The sequence below is a fragment of the Micropterus salmoides genome, unplaced genomic scaffold, assembly GCF_014851395.1.
Source record: "Micropterus salmoides isolate LMB-PRFRI ecotype aquatic unplaced genomic scaffold, ASM1485139v1 Ms_hic_scaffold_4, whole genome shotgun sequence".
Taxonomy (NCBI): Eukaryota; Metazoa; Chordata; class Actinopteri; order Centrarchiformes; family Centrarchidae; genus Micropterus; species Micropterus salmoides.
The window spans coordinates 26,564,228-26,585,067 of NW_024043372.1; the positions used below are offsets into that span (position 1 = coordinate 26,564,228).

The window sequence follows — 20,840 nt, forward strand, 5'->3', positions numbered from 1 at the left end:
TTTCCACAGTCAGTGATGGTTTGGGGTGCCATGTCATCTGCTGGTGTTGGTCCACTGTGTTTTCTGAGGTCCAAGGTCAACGCAGCCGTCTACCAGGAAGTTTTCGAGCACTTCATGCTTCCTGCTGCTGACCAACTTTATGGAGATGCAGATTTCATTTTCCAACAGGACTTGGTTCCTGCACACAGTGCCAAAGCTACCAGTACCTGGTTTAAGGACCATGGTATCCCTGTTCTTAATTGGCCAGCAAACTCGCCTGACCTTAACCCTATAGAAAATCTATGGGGTATTGTGAAGAGGAAGATGCGATACGCCAGACCCAACAATGCGGAAGAGCTGAAGGCCACTATCAGAGCAACCTGGGCTCTCATAACACCTGAGCAGTGCCACAGACTGATCGACTCCATGCCACGCCGCATTGCTGCAGTAATTCAGGCAAAAGGAACCCCAACTAAGTATTGAGTGCTGTACATGCTCATACTTTTCATGTTCATATCTTTCAGTTGGCCAACATTTCTAAAAATCCTTTTTTTGTATTGGTCTTAAGTAATATTCTAATTTTCAGAGATACTGAATTTGGGATTTTCATTAGTTGTCAGTTTTAATCATCACAATTAAATGAAATAAACATTTGAAATATATCAGTCTTTGTGTAATGAATGAATGAATATAATATCCAAGTTTCACTTTTTGAATGGAATTACTGAAATAAATCAACTTTTTGATGATATTCTAATTATATGACCAGCACCTGTATACCTGACAGATGCCTTATTGTAATAACTGTAATAATACCAAACTATATAGTTTACCATTTACACCTGAAGTTTACAGACTTCTTTGCTGTGAATTAGTTGATCGTCAGAAACTTGAAGACTTGAGATAAATTGTCATTTATCAAGCAAAAAATGGCTTCTTAAAGGTCCAGTGTGTAATAATTGGGAGGATCTATTGAAAGAAATGCAATATAATATACATAACTATGTTTTCAGTGGTGCATAAAGACCATACGTAATGAATCGTTATGTTTTTATTACCTTAGAATGAGGCATTTCTATCTACATACACTGCGGGTCCTTTTACATGGAAGTCGCTGTGTCGCGCCGCCATGTTTCTACAGCATCCCAAATGGACAAACTGTTCTACAAAATATGTTTTGTCACTACGTTGAATACATACGAAGAAGAAGTAGTAGCAGTAGTAGTATTAGTAGTAGTAGAAGTAGTTGTCTAGTTTATTAGAAGAAGAGAAGTTAAATGTAGAGGACCACATATTATTTAGCACAAGAGCCGACAGAGCATGACAGCCACCCTAACTTCTTCTGCGCATTTGGAAAGTGAGGGCTGAGCGGTGACTGATGGTGCATTCATGTGGTGTCAGAAAATCTGAATTTTTTTACTACCCTGAACCTGTAAATGTGAAGATTTAAAAGTCTTTGAAAATTGAACTGTTGGAAACAAGGGGAAAAACTAGCCAGCCTCTGTCTAAACTCTACCAGCACATGTAAAGCTCACAAATTAAGACATTACGTCTTGTTTGTTTAATCTATTCACAAACCAAAGTATTAAAATAACACTTGTGGGGGGTTATGTGCACGACTATTTCTTGGTGAGACGCAGTAACTTCCTGGAGTCCCCTGGATATTTATTGAGCTTAAGAGATGTTGGTAGGTGGATTTTGTTACTTTAAGAAAGAGCCAGGCTAGCTTTCCCCCCCTGTTTTTTAGTCTTAATCCTAAACTAACTGACTGCTGACTTATTTAGCCTACCATACAGATGAAAGTGTGATCAGTCTTCTCATCTAACTCTCAGCAATAAAACAAATATGCATAATACCCCAAACTTTTTCTTTAAGTATAATTTTTATCTTAGGAATAGTTCAACAAAATATGCCTGAATAGCTTCTGCAGTTTTGATGAGTTTTGCAGACGAGCCCTGGATCAGCACATTACTTCTCAGTTTTGTGTAATACCATTAAACTGGACTCAGGGACACAAGTATTGGTTGTCCTTTTTGTCAGCATCCTGTTTGGTCTCTTTGTCTCCTCAACCATCGGAGCAGTCAAATGTTTTTTCAGGGAATGAGTGTGATGTTTGTTGTGTGTTGGGAAGGGGGGGTTAAGGGGAAGCAGTGAAGGCGTCTTTGTTAGCCACACATAAGATACTAGTGTTTGACTCGGCTTGTTATTGGTGTGAAAAGGCAGTCTGTTTAGGCAAGTGTGTGTTTGTGAGAGGAATCATTTACTCTCTTTTAATAGAGTCTGCACACGTGCATGTGTTAATAAGGGTCTGGAGACTTTGATCAAGTTGCTTTTTGTTAAATGTATGACTGAACAGCTTCACATGTTTAAACACTTTCTGCCATGGTAACTGAGCTTTTTAGATTTAAACAGGGAACATCCGTTTACGTATTCATTTGTAGTTCTTTTTGTGTTTGTCCTCCTCTCTCTCACAGACAGACAGCAGGCAGACAGAGAGAATGTCAGACGGACAGACGGAGGCGTGCTCAAATGAAACAAAGAGAGAAGGGGGAATAGATGAATTTTTGGGGGAGAGGGCTATCATAGACAAAAATTTAGCAAAGCAATGAGCCAATTTCAGAAAATGACAAGGGCTCCAATCCTGTTAGAGAGAACTATTCCTTTATGCAGGAAATCAGCGTGAAAGCTGAAAATGTTTGTTTGAGGTGACCAAAATTGGTTTTCAATATATGGGCTGGGTGAATGTGGTTTAGCATGTAAGAACAAAGAAATGAAGCATGGGCTGCAGTTACTGTCCCCTCCCCAAAACCATCTGCGTCTGCTCACTGTCAGACAAAGCAAAATGATGAACAGGAAATGTGATCTATGATTTTAGCTGAAGATCAGCATAGACAGTGAGCTGATTTAATGTTTCCACCCTTTTTTCTTGCAACAAGTGATGGTATGTAGAAACATCTGGGAAAATAATGCAGTTCACATTGTTTGTATCAAAGAAATGTCACTCTGTCAACCAGCAGTATTCAATACAAGTAAAAACATCAGTTTCTTTGACTTGAATAAGACAAAGAATGTCATGTTGTGACTGATTATTTAGCAATGAGCAGGCGGGACCACAGAGCCTTTGTAGCTTTTAGGGCTCGGTATGCTACTCAAGGGCACTTTGCTTGTGGCAGCAGGCTCTGCAGATACACCTTAAGCTCAGCCACTAGCTCACCACCCGTGGCAAAGATTGTATCAGCAGGTTGTCTCTCAGGAAACGAAGCGTTGTAAGAACACACATCAGTGGAAATGTTTTGGAAAGGGAGGGAGCTGGTAAGACTGAGAGGGAGATGTACAGGGACAGACACATCAGACAAAGAGGAAATTGGTCAGTTAAAAAAAAGCGTGAGTAATGCTGATGCCTGTTGCCATGGTGATTGGGGTCAGTGAATGGTTGCCATGGAGCTCGCTACTTGGAATTCTGGGAAAAGGATATTTTGATGTGTGTGCGTGTGTGTGTGTGTGTGTGTGTGTGTGTAGAGTCTGAACTTGTGTGTGAAGGATGATGAAAGTGTGTATACATAATAAATGAGACTATACAGTTTGACACAGTATAGATGGCTTAACAACAACATGACTTTTGCCACTGACCTTCTCCTTGTTTATAATGTCTTTTGAAAATAAAACTGAATTACAATACATGTTAAGATAAGTCATGAGCGAGCAAGTTTAAAATTGCACCCCAAAATAGACTGCCCTGGAATTGATCGTGTGTTTGGATGTGTTAGACCTTTCAGGACTGTCTTTGCAGCCACTATTGCGTTTGGATTTTAGGTTTTAATGTTTTGTTTCATGGTGCTACATCCTATGGCGTGAGTGATGTTAGTTTTGAGAACAAAAGAAATTTACTTATTGTTGGTGATACAGATAAAATTGTCTCACATGGTAAATCTGATTTTATTGTGATATATCATGATATTATAGAAGTTTAAGAAAACCAATTGAGAAACTCTTAATAGGTATAAATAATAATAACAGGAATGTTTGTTTTTGGTTCATACACTGAATTGAATATCTGACAGATCAAACTGTATTACACTGATGCCAGAATCATGTAACCATCCAATGTTTCCACAAAGAAGCCCTGCTTATTGCTTACTGGTAGGGCATTCCCTCATATCAGATAGTGCTCTGTCTGACAATAGACATGTCATATGTCACTGATGTCGTAGATAATAGTGTCTTATAAGCCGACGAGGGTCTGGTACTGTATAAGACAACATTAAGCTGTCATTATAAAACATGCATGATGATCCTTTAAAGCACGTTACATTAGTTTAGTTTTTGTTGTCTTCTCATTGCCTCTTCTTTAAGGCATGAAAATGTTGCTTTAGATAAATGTTCCACCTGTCAGCAAACAGTTGTCCACACAGCAGCAAGAACCCAATGACTTATTCATCCTTTTAGTTTAGCAGAAAGTAGGCTACCTGTTTGTTTGAATGGAACTAAATTTGACTGATTGGATGTTTTACACATAGTTTTGGTTCCTGTCCTAGCAGAGTTTTCTGATGAAACCTTTGTTTTAGTAGGTTTCTGGGTGATTGTGTGTGTGTGTGTGTGTGTGTGTGTGTGTGTGTGTGTGTGTGTGTGTGTGTGTAGACGGTGCATTTGCTTTGCCATCTACCTGATGTTTAAAGAAAATGAGGTCACTGCCCATCGTGGCCTGACTTGCTGAGTCAGTTGGCAGATAATGCAAAATAAAAGATGCAAGGTTTACATGATACAATAAAAACTTATTGTGATGAATTAGTGAAGTACACTAAACTTGTGTGCGATAATGATGATGTCACACAAATATACACACATACATGGGTTATAGGTCAGTGAAGCCACTGCTCTGTGTGATGCTACAGAAAATAAAACTGTCTAGTTGAATGTGAGTATTTTAGGCATTGGGTCCAGGCTCATCTAGTATCAGAAGTCTCGTTGTTCCCTCTGCTGCTGTCCCTCTGGTCCTTGAAGTGATGCGGATGTGGATGTGATGCCATGTGACACATTGAGTCTGGGAGACCTTGGGATGATGTCTCTGGGCTTGAAGCTGTGCCGTGTGTGTGTGTGTTTGCGTCTGCTGCCGTGTGAAGAGATGCTAGAGCACACACAGGGAGTGGGAGACGAGAATAGACTCTGTACACTTGTGCGGATGGTTGTTCAGGCTGACGGGGGAGGTTGTGCACGTGAGGTTCCCCTCCCCCTTCACTGGTGACATCAGGCTGTGTACAGTATGCTACCACTGGCAAGTAAGAGCCCATCCCCCCTTTGGACTGGGCTGCATCATCAGCAGCAGCATCAGCGGAGCAGTTTAGGGGTGTTCCTCCTCAGTTTAAACTTACTGAACACACACAGGCAGCAAGTGTCATTGAGACCAAATTTTTAAACACACATGCATATCATCTTCTTCCTCACTGCCTTGTTATCTTCATGCAGCCGCCTTGTCTTCCAGCATTACGCAGAATCTAATAATGTCATAACTCTCTGGTGCACTTAGGAAACACATTAACAGCTGTGATATTGTACACTGTAGGGCGTATTGTAAGAGACAAATAAGGACCAACATACAGTGGCAAGCTTACACACACTCTTAAACACACACATTTGCTTCTATAGTGCTGTTTTCCTTGCCAGAGCTCATAACCTTCTTAGTGTATAGATCTTCAAAGCTCTTCACGATTTCCAGTGCACTTTGACAAAGACGTACCAACATGCATGTCAAAAACATGCTGGATATACTTGAATCCAATCTGCAACAGAAAACACAAGCACCCCAGTCATCCCATTTGCTGACGCCTGTTATGAACTTGAAAACTTGGATCAATAGGGTGTCGGCTGCTCCTGTCTGCTGTCTGTGCATGCTTGTCATCACATGTCAGTCGTTGTGTATTGGCAGTGTCTGCTGTCCGAGACACGACAAGATTTTAATGAGCTTATCCTCTAGATTGAACAGCTGTTTGACATTGAATGTGTTTGATTCGTAGCGACTTAATGGAGAACGTGATGCTGTTGGATTTGACTCACTGCTTGAGAGCGAAGCTCGTGTGTGCGGTGTTGTATTTCTAATTGACGTGCAGCAAAAGAGCAGACTCTAAAAGCCAGTTTGATGGATTTTGCAACAACAATACTCAAGTGCAGCAACTTACTCAGGCAGCTTAATCAAAGGTCTGTGCTCTCTTTTTCTCTTTTGGAACAATATAAATCAGCTGCAGACCACACACACGCCTGCCTGCTGCGCCAGTGTCACATTGTGGTGGAGAGAAGTGCCGTCTGTATAAACAGTGTGTGTTCTGGATGAGAGAAGAAGACGAGTGCAAGACAGACACAAGTAGAGAATTAGCTGAACATCATTGAAAAGACAAACTGAGGGGCAGAAAGGAATTCTGGGAATGTTGTTCTCCGCAGCAGGTGCTAAAGCTGCAGACTGACATCTCAGCCCGCCCCCCACTCGCTGTGTACTTTCCCTCTAAAGCAGCAACAGACTGAGTCATGGCCTTTGTAGAATAAACTAGCTGACAGGTGCTCAACTGTTTACATGTTCCTTCTCCAACTCTGCACAGCACCTCTGCTATGATGCAAACCATCAGCTGTCGGGGTGTTACAAAGTTGAAGGTGAGGGTGGGGTCAAGAATGTGCGATGAGGTCGTCATCTCCCAGGTTTTTGGGGTTATGGCCAACATGCACATGCAGGGTGTGACGCAGATTCTTGGCTCGATCATCTCCAATAAGCTCCAGCTATGTTATTTTCTTGCTTTTCTTTAACAGAATCACTTTAAATGTGTGATGTGCTTTTTTGGTGTATTTAGGTAAGTGTATCGGGGGGGCGTTTGTCTTTGTTGTTTATTAAATTCGAAGTTGCTGGTACCCAATATAAAACTCTTTTTTGTTCGATGTCTGTGAAGATTCCTTTTTTGTTCCTGCTGCCTCTTTTAACAGTTCACCTTATGGATACTTAAGCACCAGTCTATGTCTCTGCATGATGTCATTCATTGATTTTGCAGCTCGGCCGTGGCCACTAATCTCCCTGAGTGATGCCTTTGTCGATCCAGTCAACAGGATTAATGATCAAGTCTGTGAGACTGTGATGTGTGGTGACTGATTGCAATTTAATTTCCAGTGGGGGTAAAATAGAGAAACTGTAAATGTTTAGATGTACAGTACAATATTCTTACCATGGCTTTATCTTTCAATCATGCTTTCATCTCTTACTCCCTTTTGTTCACTTTATATCATGTTCCTGCTTTTTAAGATGTCAAAGACACAAACATTTGATTTTTGTTTATTTGTTATTCATCACAGTGTCTTACCACTGACCTAACAATCTCTTCCAATCAAGAGTTTGAATCTTGTTCTGACTGTGGTTGTAATGGTTTTCAGCTTGACGTGTGGTCCCTCTTCTCAGAACTGGCCGTCTGTGTGCTTTGGAGTCTGGCATTGCTGATGAGCAGATCTGATTAACTGTGTGGCTTTGTGTTCTCTCTACAGGGCTGGCATTGATGACGTGGAGACAGATGTGGTGGAGATTGAGGCAAAGCTCGACAAGGTATGAACCATGTTATTTGTGTGACGGTGCTGCTCATTAAAATATCAAATCTAAACGACATACTATAAGTATGTGTCTCTTTTAACTGGTATTAAAATTGTGATTCTTCATCATGTTTTAGTGAAAAACACTCATATGTAGTCATTTTGTTGAACATATTGTTAGAACACGAGACGGAAGTTCTGGATTTGATTCACATTGTTTGAATGAAAAACGCCACCAGATTTTAGACGTTAGTGTCGTCTGTAAACGGTACTGTATTTATACACTGCGAAACTGATCAGAGCCCTTGTATGTTTCTCTCTCTGTGATTGTGTTTCTCTTTTCATTTTTGTATCTGTCGTCTTTCTCTCACTATCTCTTATCTAAAAGTCAAGGCTATTTAAACCAGGAAACACTGCAGACATGACTTATTATAGTTAATAAGTTCATGCACCGTTAAATGACACACACACACACACACACACACACACACACACGTTGGCGCTAACACTGATTAATGTCACAGAGGCAGTTTTATATTCAGAAGTATGAAAGAATCTCAAAGAGCCGTCCTCTGTTATCTGAACATATGTTGTCTTTGTTTGACCAGAGAAAATGCTACATGCAATACAACAACAGTGTATCATTAATTATTGGTGTTTGTGATTTTGAAGCAATTTAGGCTCATTTAACACCCACCACTGGGGAGACGCCACATTTTTAAGGTTTTGGTTACTCTGCAGTACATTGAATTATTTTTACAAGCAGGGGTAGGCAAAGATAAACTACATAAAACAGCAGCTACGCCATGTATCAATATAAACTATTGTATTCAAAAATGCTTTTCCAAGGTAACATGAAATCAATTCTATCGCCGTATTTTATCTATCAGAACACTGACGCAGTTGATAAAGTGGATGATGTTTGAGAGCAACAGCATTTCTCTTCCTAAGTCATGTGATAAATCTGATCCAGATCAAATATTCATATATCCCTGTGATCACCCAGATGAAGGTTATGAAAGTAACCAACAATTTAATGTTTACCTAACAGTTTGCTAATGACTCATTATTGTATTCTTAGTTACTTGGTGTTTGGTAATGAAGGACCTACTTTGCATCATCTGAGCTACAACAAACAGTTTTCACAAAGTTTTGTGGATAGGTTGATAACCTGCTGTTTGATGGCATTACAGCACAGTTATAGGGCATAGGTATGTGCATTTAACAAGTTACACCATCTCTTGGCATTATGTGTACAACAACTCACTTTTTCGTGCACAACCAACGGAAACGTAACATAGGCTGAAAGTAGCAAGCTAATGTTAACTGTGAGGCTGCTCCTCAGGTCAAAAAGTTGGTAAACCATTTATCCTAGGCTAATTAAATGAACACCAAAACGTAACAGGAACTGATTGTAGGAAGTTATGCTAAAAATGTCAGCGTGTTTATGATGTGATCACTTTGAGTTCACAGTAAGTGTATTACAAATTACATATTACATGTTCATATTCATCTAACTTTTCATAACGCTAGCAGTATGTCAAAGCAGAAAAAATGGGTTGTAAAAGGTAAAAGACATGATATGGATTTTCTGCACTCACCAGAAAAAAAAAACATGATCAAAAATAATAGTCAAATTAGTTAATGGCAAACTAGGCGATGGGAATGAATTTCTCAATTGCATCATTGCCAAATCTTATTACTTGTAAGTATGTAAGACCAGCAAGCATTGATGGCTAACTCTCTCCAGGGAGTCTGTGAGCTGAGATAATGCCTCTTTAGATAAACTAATAGACTTTTGAGTTGGAGAGCATTTAGAGAATGAGATAGTGTTAATGTAGTTAAGTGGTGACCGTACCTTTTTTCTCCTTCTCGCTCCCTTTGATTCATTTTGTTTTGTAGTTGTTTTTTTCCTCTTGCACACTCTATGGGAAACAATCTTCTTCTTCACATCAATAATATATTCAAATTGGGGTCACTGACAAGCGTACAGTCCATCTTGTGCAGCTGGTAGATAATAAAAACAGATTAATGTCCTTTGTAAAGTTATGAAGTGACATTTTCTTGATATTGCAGTCTTCACTAGGTCCACATTGGCACAACCCCATGTCTTAAATTAGTGAACCCACAGGTGACACGTTGACATTTCAAACAAACGTCCATGTACCCATCCTGTCACATATAAGAACACACACGCTCTCACACACACACATGCACACACATCAGCAGATTATTTCTGCCCCCAACAGGTTAGGACCCTCTATTGAACAATGAGCTCCATTTGAACACCATTGAAAGATGACCAGGGCAGGGGAGTGGAGGGGGGTTTCCATCAGGATGATTTGTTGTGTTTAGTGGGGGTCCTCACACTGCTCTGTTGGGATGCTCTTAAGCTGCCTGAGGATGTTCTGGCGGCAATGAAGGCTCTTCTCTAGAGGAGAACCTTTATGAGATTGATGACAGCTGAACCTGCCTGCAGTGATGTTGACCAAACAGTGTGAAAACATCTAATGTTGCCCAATGTAATGGTTTCAATGCCTGCTAGCTCAATGTTGCAGCATTTTAGTTTGTCAATCCACAAACCACACCTAGCAAAACTTTCACTGCTACAGTATAGACCATTTATAATTTGCCCAAAATTGAAAATGTGTGTCCCACACCTCATTGACCAGCAGGACTTCTGCATTACACTGTAATTGTTTCGGCTAGTTAACACCGCAAGGTCTGTCATGTGGTACCAGATGTGGCATTTGGACTACGAGTCGACCCCTGTGGTTCTTCCAGCCCATTAATCAACAAATCCTGACACATATAGGCCTACTGAGCCTCTAATGGCCATGCTCAGGCCCTGGGGGCTCAGTACAGCACACAATGAGATCAGATTCCCACATATCAGCCAATTTGTTGACAGATATGTTGTCAGACCAGCCTGGGAGCACCAGAAGGGCAGGAACCATGCTGCCTTGTCTTTTGCGTGGACTGATAACAGTGTCAGTGGTGTACGTAAACATATATACTGTATGATGCCCATCAGATAACTACTTCTGTACGTACAGAGCGTGCATGCATTTTGCAATTCATGCTCACTCTCTAGTTTCTCATCTCTGGCCTGTTCAAAGTAAAAAGTCTTGCTGTCAGCCACCCAGAAAACCACACTCACATAGAGACAACCTTGGGAACTCCTGCACCAAATGCGATAATTAAAGGTTTACTACACTCTCTCTTCTGCACACCCCCCTACCAACACACACACACACACGTTCTGATTCTGTAATACACACAGCTGCATCAGTGCGGTGGTAATGACAGTGTACCAGTCTGTAGAGTATGATATTACCCATTAAGTGGGAATGTGTAGCTGTTGCCAGTTCAAGTGGTGTTTAAAAAAGTACATGCCATCGCTGTGAACTGTCTGCACCTTGTAATATACGTGTTTACAATTAGGTTTTTGCTCTCGTATGGCTGAAATCACACTCTGTTACTGAGCTACTCACTAAATAGTAGGTGCTCTATATTACTTTCTGCCATTTTATTTAACTGCTTAAATGAAAAGGATATGTGACAAAGAGGGAATCCATGCAAGGTACTTAAATAAAACAAGTATATTTATTAAACTAAAATAAACACAAGTACAAAAGAAGATGCCACAGCATGGATGTAACCTGCTAGAATTGATCTGAATACATGGGCCAGCTTTTATAGCTCCCAATTCAGCCAGTTGTCTGCTGAGGGTGGCAGGACAACCTCCAAACAGGGGAGGAGCATCACAGAAAAAAACGTTTATATATATATATATATATATATATATATATTTGCAGCATTTGTGCATCTGAAAGCTTCTTCCTGCAGATAAGGCATTGCAGCACCCCGGGATGCAGTGGCACCCACTTTGAAAACCACTCAATTTGAAAAATTCTCACAATAATGATACAGAGATTTTTTTATTTGCATTTCTTTAAAAATGCTTAATAAATACTCACTTCTCATTTGGTTACCAGACTAGCTTCAGTAGTGCCTACACTGTCCTAGATACAGACATGAGGATTATTCTAAATTTGAGCGCCCTCTTTGATTCTGCATGTGACTAACAATTCTTCTTTCTCTTCGTTTGATTTACGTCATGACTGTAACTATTAATATCCTAGCATCACATTCTGTCACATATGCAGCTTTTTAAATAGATAGTGTCTTTTTTGAGTATTCAAAGTTATTATTTTTATGTTCCCACCTCACCCTCCTAGCTGGTGAAGCTGTGCAGCGGGATGATCGAGGCCGGCAGGGCCTACGTCAGCGCCAACAAACTCTTTGTGAACGGCATCAAGGACCTGTCACAGCAGTGCAAGAAGGAGGAGATGATATCGGTGAGCAGAAGCAGCACTGCCTTCGAAACTGGGCTCAGATCTGTATGTCCGCTCAGGAATGTTCGAGGGCCAGCTTCTCAACAAATGGCCGCTCATCTTTCTTTGCTGGGACATTCCTATGATTCCCCACATGAATAATTACAGCAGAGCAGTATAAACAGTATTGTCCAGACGCAGAGTCATCCAGCTGTTTCAGACATGACAGATGTGACCACATGCAGACAGGAGATGTTTATGCTGACAGTTTACATGGCTTGAAGCAGAAAGATGTGAAACCTGCTTTTATGGTTTTCTTTTAGGGAAACATTTTTACTAGGTTTCTGTTGGTACGGGTGTCACCGTTATTGCTTTGGGGTGAAGCAGCAGAGACATAATTGTTTCACAGACAACTATTCAATGTTGAGCTTATTTTAAGTACAGATCCAGATCATGTTTTGTGGACAGTACAGTATACAGAGACAGTATAGAAATGTTATGGTGTTTAAGGTTTTTATGGACAACTGTGCGTGTGTGTGTGTGTGTGTGTGTGTGTGTGTGTGTGTGTGTGTGTGTGTGTGTGTGTGTGTGTGTGTGTGTGTGTGCTGTGAACGTTGCAGGAATGTCTTGAAAAGTGTGGAGAAAGCCTCCAGGAGATTGTCAACTACCACATGGTAAGAGACACACACGCGTGTGCGCGCACACACACACACACACACACACACACACACACACACACACACGAGTTTTAGCCACAGGCAAGAGGTCGATTTAGAGTGTTGTCCCGACACGCCCGGGTCCTCTTGGCATGTTAACGTCTTTAAAACATCCTGTTCCTTCTGGGTCCAGTATTACGCAACACACACACAAACACACACACCTACACACAATTTAACTGTGACCTCGCTCTGTAACGGTGAATCTGTCCGCACAGGCCTGTCCACATGTGTGTGTCTGATTAAAACCACATGTTTCACAGAAGTTGAAATGCACACACATACAAAACACACACATACGCAGCTTTTAGTCATAAGACTCTCTCATCATGACTAAGTGTGATTTAAGAAATTTTCTTTTCTAGGAACCTGCTACAGGTTTGCGAAGCCTAAAGGCAATACTGCAGTAAAAGAGAGCATTTAAGTTTACATTTATATTACATACGTACAGTTACATACATGTCTCTCACCGCACTGCGTTACAGTCAGGACTGGGCAATGCGTGAGAGTGTGTGGTGTTTTGAGGTTTTTTCCATGTCGGTGCGTGAATGTGTGTGAACATATTCAGCAAAAAGGAAGGTGACATTAGGATTTGTCATGGTGAAACATGAGGGAGCGAAGGAAAGTGAGCTAGAGAACAGAGAGGGCTGTTGGAGGAAAGAAGGGGAGAAAAAACGAGGAAGTGAAAAAGAGGCAGTAGATTATTGAAGATTTAGAGGCAGATGAGTTATATTTTATTTCAGTTATACAGATCTTCAGTACTCAGACTTGGATGTTTCTCTCATATTAAAGCTGATTCCAGATACGCTGTTAGGGGTCCTTTTTGTTTGTTTGTTTGTTTTCACATAACTGATGTTTAAAAGTTGGATCTCCCATCCCTCTGTTCGACTGCAACTTCTACAGGCTCCTGTGGGTGTAGAACAGATGCTTATCAGCAACTCTTATCTTCCCCTTTACAGTTGGACTTCCCTGCTTCATTCATTCTGACCATACTGTCCTTTACACTGTAAGCCTTTGATGAGGGGGGGGTCCTGTTTTAGTGATTTCCTCTTATGTATTGCTTTTTGTTGAACATACATTTGACTAAACAAATATGCCGTACTTTGAAATACAGCACAAATGAACTTGACTTAAGTCGCTGAAGGGCATTCAAACACTGTTCTCTAGGTAAATACGTACCAGTTGGTTAAATAGAGCAGTAAGTTACAAGCAAACATTTAAATGTTGATCCTCCCATACTCCTGGCTAATCTGTCTTGCTTTTTCCCCCTATATTTTTCAGTCATGCCCCTGACTTGTTTCACTCCACTAAGGTCAAGCTGGTTTAACTTTAATTCCCTTTTTAAAATCAAATCAAAGCGCTGCACACTTGATGGGATCCATCAGCTGCATCAGTCCAGTGGAATCTTCTCCTCTCTCTTTTCCTCTAATAGCTGTCAATTCCTTGCTTTCCTTTACATGTACAGACATGCTGTGTATTCTGTTGTAGCTTTCTGCCTTATCACACCACACACTACCAGTGAAATTTCCAGGCAATACGTCTTCTGGCCATGGTGATAGACTATGTCCTGTGGGTTTTTGTTGTTTTTTTACTACCTTTCACTACCTTCTTTTCCACTGCCACTCCACCACCTCTCCTCAAAATCTCACCCCTTTACCCTTCACCCCTCACCACAGGCGCAGGCGTCCCACTCCTCCTCTCTAACACTCAGGAATTACACTAAAGGCTTGTCTGGCAGGCAGTATGAATGAAGGGATGGAGGGAGGGGAGCGAAAGACAAGGAAATCTGTCTTTGTTTGTTCGACCACCCACTGATGCCTATTTCTGCACTTTCTGAGCTCTCGTCAACCACAAAAGAAGCCATTCAAACAGGAAAATGAATCTCCCAGTAAATCTCATGATGACTAAATGGGTGTACTTTTAAACATACCTAATTGCTACACTTAATCATAACAGAATGAGAATGATACCATGGTGGATTTGAACAGGTTTCTGTGAGATTGGAATTTGCTCGATTGATGGGACTTCAATAGGAGCAGACACTGAGGATCTTTAGAAGCTGCAGATCTTTGGGGACACGAATGCTGGGGAACTGAGTGTAGACATGCTGTACGATGGGTTGGGTCATAGCCAGGGCACCATAATCCAGAGCAGGTTTGGGTAGAACATTTGGATTAGTTTACATGTGGGTCCAAAGTCTTTCTGATGGAACTGATTTAGATTTTTTGTCTGGGATGTAATTCCTTTGGATCTGGTTGGACCACCCTGGAAGGTACCAAGCATCATTTTGCATAGCACCCACAGTCTGCAGACCTTTGATACATTTGGCATAGTTGTATCCACTATAACCAACTAGCAATTTGTTAAAAAGCAGTTGCCGTCCATCACTGTTGGCCCTTTTCAGTAACTGTGATCACAGAAGAAACCCTGGGTGGTGAGGTTTGTGTTTTCAAAATACTTTAATACAAATAAATGAAAGGGCAACACTTTCATAAAAGTACTGTTCTATTTAAACCCAAATAAATATTTATTCATCTTTCATTTGTTATTGGGAATTTTTTGGATGTTCAGCTGAGAAAATTATGTAGATTAGGCAACCAAATAATTAGTTGAAAGTGTACTATTTGGAAACATCCTAGTTTTAGAAACCCTTCTAAAGCGTTATCGCTAAAAGGATGTATTTTTGACATAAAGTGAATCTCCTTACATTAAGAATATATTGCACAGAAGAGAATGGATAGGATTTCTGAAAACGTGGGAACTGCAATCTAAAGCAAGAAACCAGAGATCCAGCCTGTGAAGTCATCAGGCTCTGCAGAAGCATCATATGGATGGACACACACACACACACACACACACACACAGACTAAGCCTGTAATCCTCAATGTGTAAGTTCACGAACAAGGGATTGCTATAGAAATAATCTAATCTAAATTCATTTCTGTGTGTGTGTGTGTGTGTGTGTGTGTGTGTGTGTGTGTGTGTGTGTGTGTGTGTCGGTTTGGCGTGGGCACCGAGGCATTCTCAGAGGTATTCTTATTATGCATGCACATGGATAAATCAGCTAGACATACATTTTTCCTTAATAAGACGGATGGTATGTAGTTAGCCACTTGTGTTTGTATTTGAACTGTGGACAGAAATCTAGAACTGGAAGAGAAATCCTTGTTTAGATGGAGAGAAGATTTGCTCATCATAAACAAGAAATGGAGGAGGAAAACATAGACAAGTAAGGGCAGGAGTGTGAGACGAGAGAGCGAGGGGTGGGAATCGAACAGTTAACAGGAAGAGAAATCTGGTATCCTGTAAGGCTAAAAATCTGTTGAGGCAGCAGCTGAATGAGTGCACATGTGTGGATGCCCTCATCTTTCCTTTCCCCTTCTCTGTCTGTAGCATAATCTGTGACAGTGATAATGTGGAAGGGTTTGTATTTCCATCTTGTGGTGACACGTAGCAACTACAGATTTAATCCAGTCATAAAAGTTAACAACCAACTCTTTTAACTTGCTGTGCAGTCTAGCTCATATGATAACATTAACTGCTCAGGACCTCACCTCTGTTACCGTTTTCTGTGCACAGATTTTGTTTGACCAGGCTCAGAGGTCGATCAAGCAGCAGCTTCACACCTTCATTAAAGAGTGAGTATCTTGTCAGAATTAAGTAGCTTCCCCCTGCTGTTAAAAGATGTAATGTAACGCATGTTCAAGCTAATACATTATGATTAAAGACTGGTGTGGTGGTGAAATTGACATCATAGGGCGGTAAGTGACCCCACTACAGATAAGTGACGTGTCAAAGTGGATTTAAACAATATAAACCTCCACATGAAGGCTGTAAGATGTAAATGCCTAAAATGTAAATGTTCACATAAATTGCAGATGTCTCATGTGTCTCAATCAAATGTAATCTCATCATATTTAGACAACAGTTAGTCTCCTCTTGGTCAATTGTACATGTAACCACATGCACAAAATGCCCAGTGATAACACAAACCCTGCATTTCAAACTGAATGTGATTTGGCACAGATGGACATGAATTAAACACTTTGTCTCTACTTTACTACACCTCCTTTAGGGATGTACGTAAGTTCAAGGACACCAAGAAGCAGTTTGACCGGGTGCGTGAGGACATGGAGCTGGCCCAGGTGAAGAACGCCCAGGCACCCAGGAACAAGGTGCACGAGGCTGAGGAGGCCACACAGGCCCTTGTCCTCAGCCGCAAAGCTTTTAGGCACCTGGCCCTAGACTACGTGCTACAGGTGAAACACACACACCTACACAGTTGTGTTCCCATCACTGCAGAGGCCATTACATTTATTTATTTTAATTAATAATAAAGACTAATTAGCAAGACTAATCCTAACCAAAACCGCTACTTGCCTAACCCTAACCCATCCCCGATACCCATACCTACTCCTAAACCTAACCATACCTTGATCCTTAACCAAGGCTTCACTCTAAAATGTTATGATTTATATTATGGAGATCTGCGTTTTTGTCCCCCAAAGGAGGGTGAGTTCCCACAATGTGACTATGGAAACACATTTATGTCTCCACAACATGAGTAATACAAGCCTACATACACACACACACACATTCCAGATTATATTACCAGTGACCAGAAGGTGGCGCTGACACTCAACAGCTGCTGATCCCAGATAGACACAAAACTCTCAATACTAATGCAGAAAAGGATAGGGATGAATTCATATATAATCTCTCTCAAACAAGCACCCTAAAATCTTCTTTTTGGCAGATTAATGTGCTTCAGGCCAAGAAGAAGTTTGAAATCCTGGATGCAGTGAGTAGCCTTGGCTATATCGCCTCTAATTTCTGACTGACATCTCAGCATTACTGTATGTGTTTTGTAATGTGAGTGTCATGTGTGTTTGGGAGAAGGATTAGTAACACAGCTGTATTACAACCACCATTGTCTCCTTGTCTCTCCTGCAGATGCTGTCCTTCATGCGTGCCCAGTACACTCTTTTCCAACAAGGCTTTAACATCTTGGATGAGATTGACCCCTACATGAAAAAACTGGCTGCGCAGGTTAGACGAAACGAACAAACCGAAATCATACACAGCACACTCAAACAAGAAAATGTGCACATATTCTCTATCTATTTCTCTCTCAATCTATCTATCTATCTATCATATTCTCTATCTATTTGATCTGTCCCTTCACCAGAACACTGACTCAGTTGATTAAGTGGACAGTTTGAGAGCAACAGCTTTTCTCTGCATGAGTCATGCAATAAATCTGACTTATGCAATCAGTTAATAGATCAAAGTCTCTTGTCATTTAGAGACATTTAGGCCTTGTATGTACAGAAATACAAGAGCATACAGATATATTTTTTATTTGTTGAATGCAATAAAGTTAAGGGTTAGGATATAAGATAACACTAATGTACATATTTAAACACACACAGCAGGGATAAGTAAATGTATCAGTGTGCATAGTTTTCTGTCCGTCTGTATCTTTGTTATACTTTTACTCTTCTCACAGTTTAATTTACGTGTCTCCCTGACTCTGCTGTCATTTGCTCCGCGTAGCTGGATCAGCTGGTCATCGACTCGGCCATGGAGAAGAGGGAGCTGGAGCACAAACATGCCATCATCCAGCAGAGAGTAAGACAGCAACACAACTTTTGACTGCCCCACACACGCACCTCATATGCTGCAAAATCAGATCAAAATACTTTTCGACTGCTGATATGGAACAACAATGTCAACAAACCAGAAAAGAAAATACAGAGAAATGTCCCCTTAGCACTTAAATATGGGGATTATTCCTAATTTTATTTCACATTGACTTCATTATATTTTTTGAAAACTTGACCAAAGTGTAAACGTTTTGTACTTTTGCAATTTAGATGAATACATTAAAACTAGAACAAGTGTTCATTGGTTTCTTTAGACAAGAATGTTTTGTGTGTTTGTTCTGCGTTTATTCTTTTCAAAATCAGTGGAATGGAGAGCCTTTAAAGAATTTGGCTGTGGTTAATGGCTACACATAGAAACTTGATTGACTTGAATCACATGTTATTTCTTAAAGCCACTGCACACCCCTGTTTTTTGTCAAATGCACATTCTACTGTATGTGCATATCAAGTCATGGTGTCATGGTGGTGTATTTTACTGTGTCCTGAAATGCCTCTGACCTAGATTTTTCTTCCAAAACAAAACAGCTGCATCAACATTTTTCTGTCTCACATAGCATGACGGGTTCCTCCGTATTCAGCCCAGACTGAGTTTAGAATAGGTATTTATCTATTTCTGGAATCTGACAAGGACCTTGTTACAACATTACATGTATCTTAAGTTATCATCAAATGCCTTGTTTGAAAAAAGGCTTTCCACGGAAGCTTTGAATTATTTTTACATCCTCTGTCTCGTGACTCGGCCTGCCATCTATTCCTTTTTTTTATAATTCACAGAGCCGCACCAAGCAAGTTTATGAGTGTTGAATGTAGTTTTTTCTTCAGGCTCACAGAGTTTAAAGTAGCTGTCTCCACAAAGACAGTTTGACATGTTCATTTTATGGGTCACTCAGCTGAATGAGAACAGTTCTGTCAGACCCTCACCCTGTGCAACAGTCACGCTCATGCACAGATGCATAAAATTCATCCGTTACCTGAAGAGATGCCAAAACATGGCTGTTTTTCTGCCCGACTTGGCCTCTCCCTCTGATTGATTTAGTTGCCAAGTGCGGGGATCCTTAAATCGGGACACAGCTTTGTGCCTGACCTAATGGCCTTGCAGCAGTCCTGTCTTTAATCTGAAAGCCTAACCACGGAGTGATGCTACATTTTGATTACTCAATGCTTAAACACAAATGTGAACACACATCATGTCTAAGGTGCTGTAGCTAAAAAGTCAGAGGGACTTTCTCTGAGAGATAAAGCTACTGAACAGCTATTTCCTGGAGGCTTTGTGTATTTCAGGAGCACTCTGAATTAGCAAGCTAATTACTGCTTGCGTGAACAGACCTTCTGGACACTAACATTGACTTGGACATGATGTCTCACATTTACATATTTGTCATCATGTAGTGAAATTCAATTAGTGTTGATCTTGTAATAACAGTTGTTTCTGTCTTTTTTCGCCCCATCTCCTTGTCCTCGCCTGATCGTGTTCTTCCTCCAGACTCTGATGCAGGTGAGTTTGTCTTTATCTGAACCCTTTAAATAGTGCTTAGATGCTTTTGTTTGGGCTTTTTTTTAAACTATTGAGTAGCCTCATGTCTGGATGTTGACCTCACTGATGTTTGTGTGCTTTATTACGTGTTTGGACTTTGTGTCCAAGTCTTGGCTTGTCACAAAGATCCTTGCATCCTCCCCCACCACCATGTGATGAACTTTCATTGTACAAATCCCGTCAGTTATTTTTTTTGTCTCCCATTTGACGTTGTCTCTTTTTCTACATTGCTCTGCTTCTGCTTTAGGTTTCTCCATCCCTCACATTCACACTCCTTTCCTTCTCGTATATGCACATAACAAACACACAGCTCTTCTCCCTAGTCCGTTCCTCTCAATGAAGTTTACAGCTAACAGTTTTGTGCCGGTTGAGGGGTTGGTTTATGAGGTGGTATTGTGCCAGTGTTGTGGTATTGAACAGGTTTTCCTGGAATGTTGTGACAAGGAACAAACCAACAGACACACCTTAATGTACTGTTTATATGCAGTACAGTATGATACGTGTCTCTTTCCTCCTAACAGAGTGCTGTGTCTTACAAAAGTAGTGCAGTATACAGTAAGGAATAAAGCCAGGCTGAATATCAGTTATTAGGATTATTTCACAGCTGGAATTGACAGGTCACCAATCCATCGCAGGGCCACACATAGCCAAACAACCAGTCACACTCAGACTCACACCTGAGGACAATTTAGGGTCACCAATTAACCTAGACTGTATGTCTTTGGACGGTAGGAGGAAGCCACAGCACCCAGAGAGAACCCACGCAGTCTCCGATGTTGTCTTCTACTTTTAGGTACAGCTCTGGTAATCACAGTGCCAGAGAGGTCAATATGCCAGCCTCAACCCACCTCCTCCTCTGCCTACTGCCCGCCCCAGCCAAAGTCAACAGATGGCATTATGACGCACAGTAGCTGGTTGAATGTGAGTGACAGAGAAAGACAAAGAGGAAGAAGGAGGAGATCAGTTTAAGATCCCAGACGGGGACTGTGTATGAAAGAGAATTAAACTATAGAAGAGAGAAAGAAACGTTGTTATCCCCGTTCAGTTTAATATT

At 40.9% G+C, this 20,840-nt stretch overlaps 1 protein-coding gene across 6 annotated transcripts in view; it reads left to right on the forward strand.

Moving 5' to 3' along the window:
• Positions 1-20,840, forward strand: part of acap3b (ArfGAP with coiled-coil, ankyrin repeat and PH domains 3b) — a 59,458-nt gene that overhangs the window by 22,112 nt on the left and 16,506 nt on the right. For all 6 annotated transcript variants that reach the window (XM_038697457.1, XM_038697461.1, XM_038697462.1 and 3 more), the window contains exons 2-10: positions 7,492-7,549; positions 11,775-11,894; positions 12,491-12,544; positions 16,166-16,224; positions 16,662-16,845; positions 17,343-17,387; positions 17,540-17,635; positions 18,143-18,217; positions 19,736-19,747. In XM_038697457.1, coding sequence (XP_038553385.1) covers positions 7,492-7,549; positions 11,775-11,894; positions 12,491-12,544; positions 16,166-16,224; positions 16,662-16,845; positions 17,343-17,387; positions 17,540-17,635; positions 18,143-18,217; positions 19,736-19,747 — 703 coding nt within the window. The remainder of the gene's footprint in view (positions 1-7,491; positions 7,550-11,774; positions 11,895-12,490; positions 12,545-16,165; positions 16,225-16,661; positions 16,846-17,342; positions 17,388-17,539; positions 17,636-18,142; positions 18,218-19,735; positions 19,748-20,840) is intronic.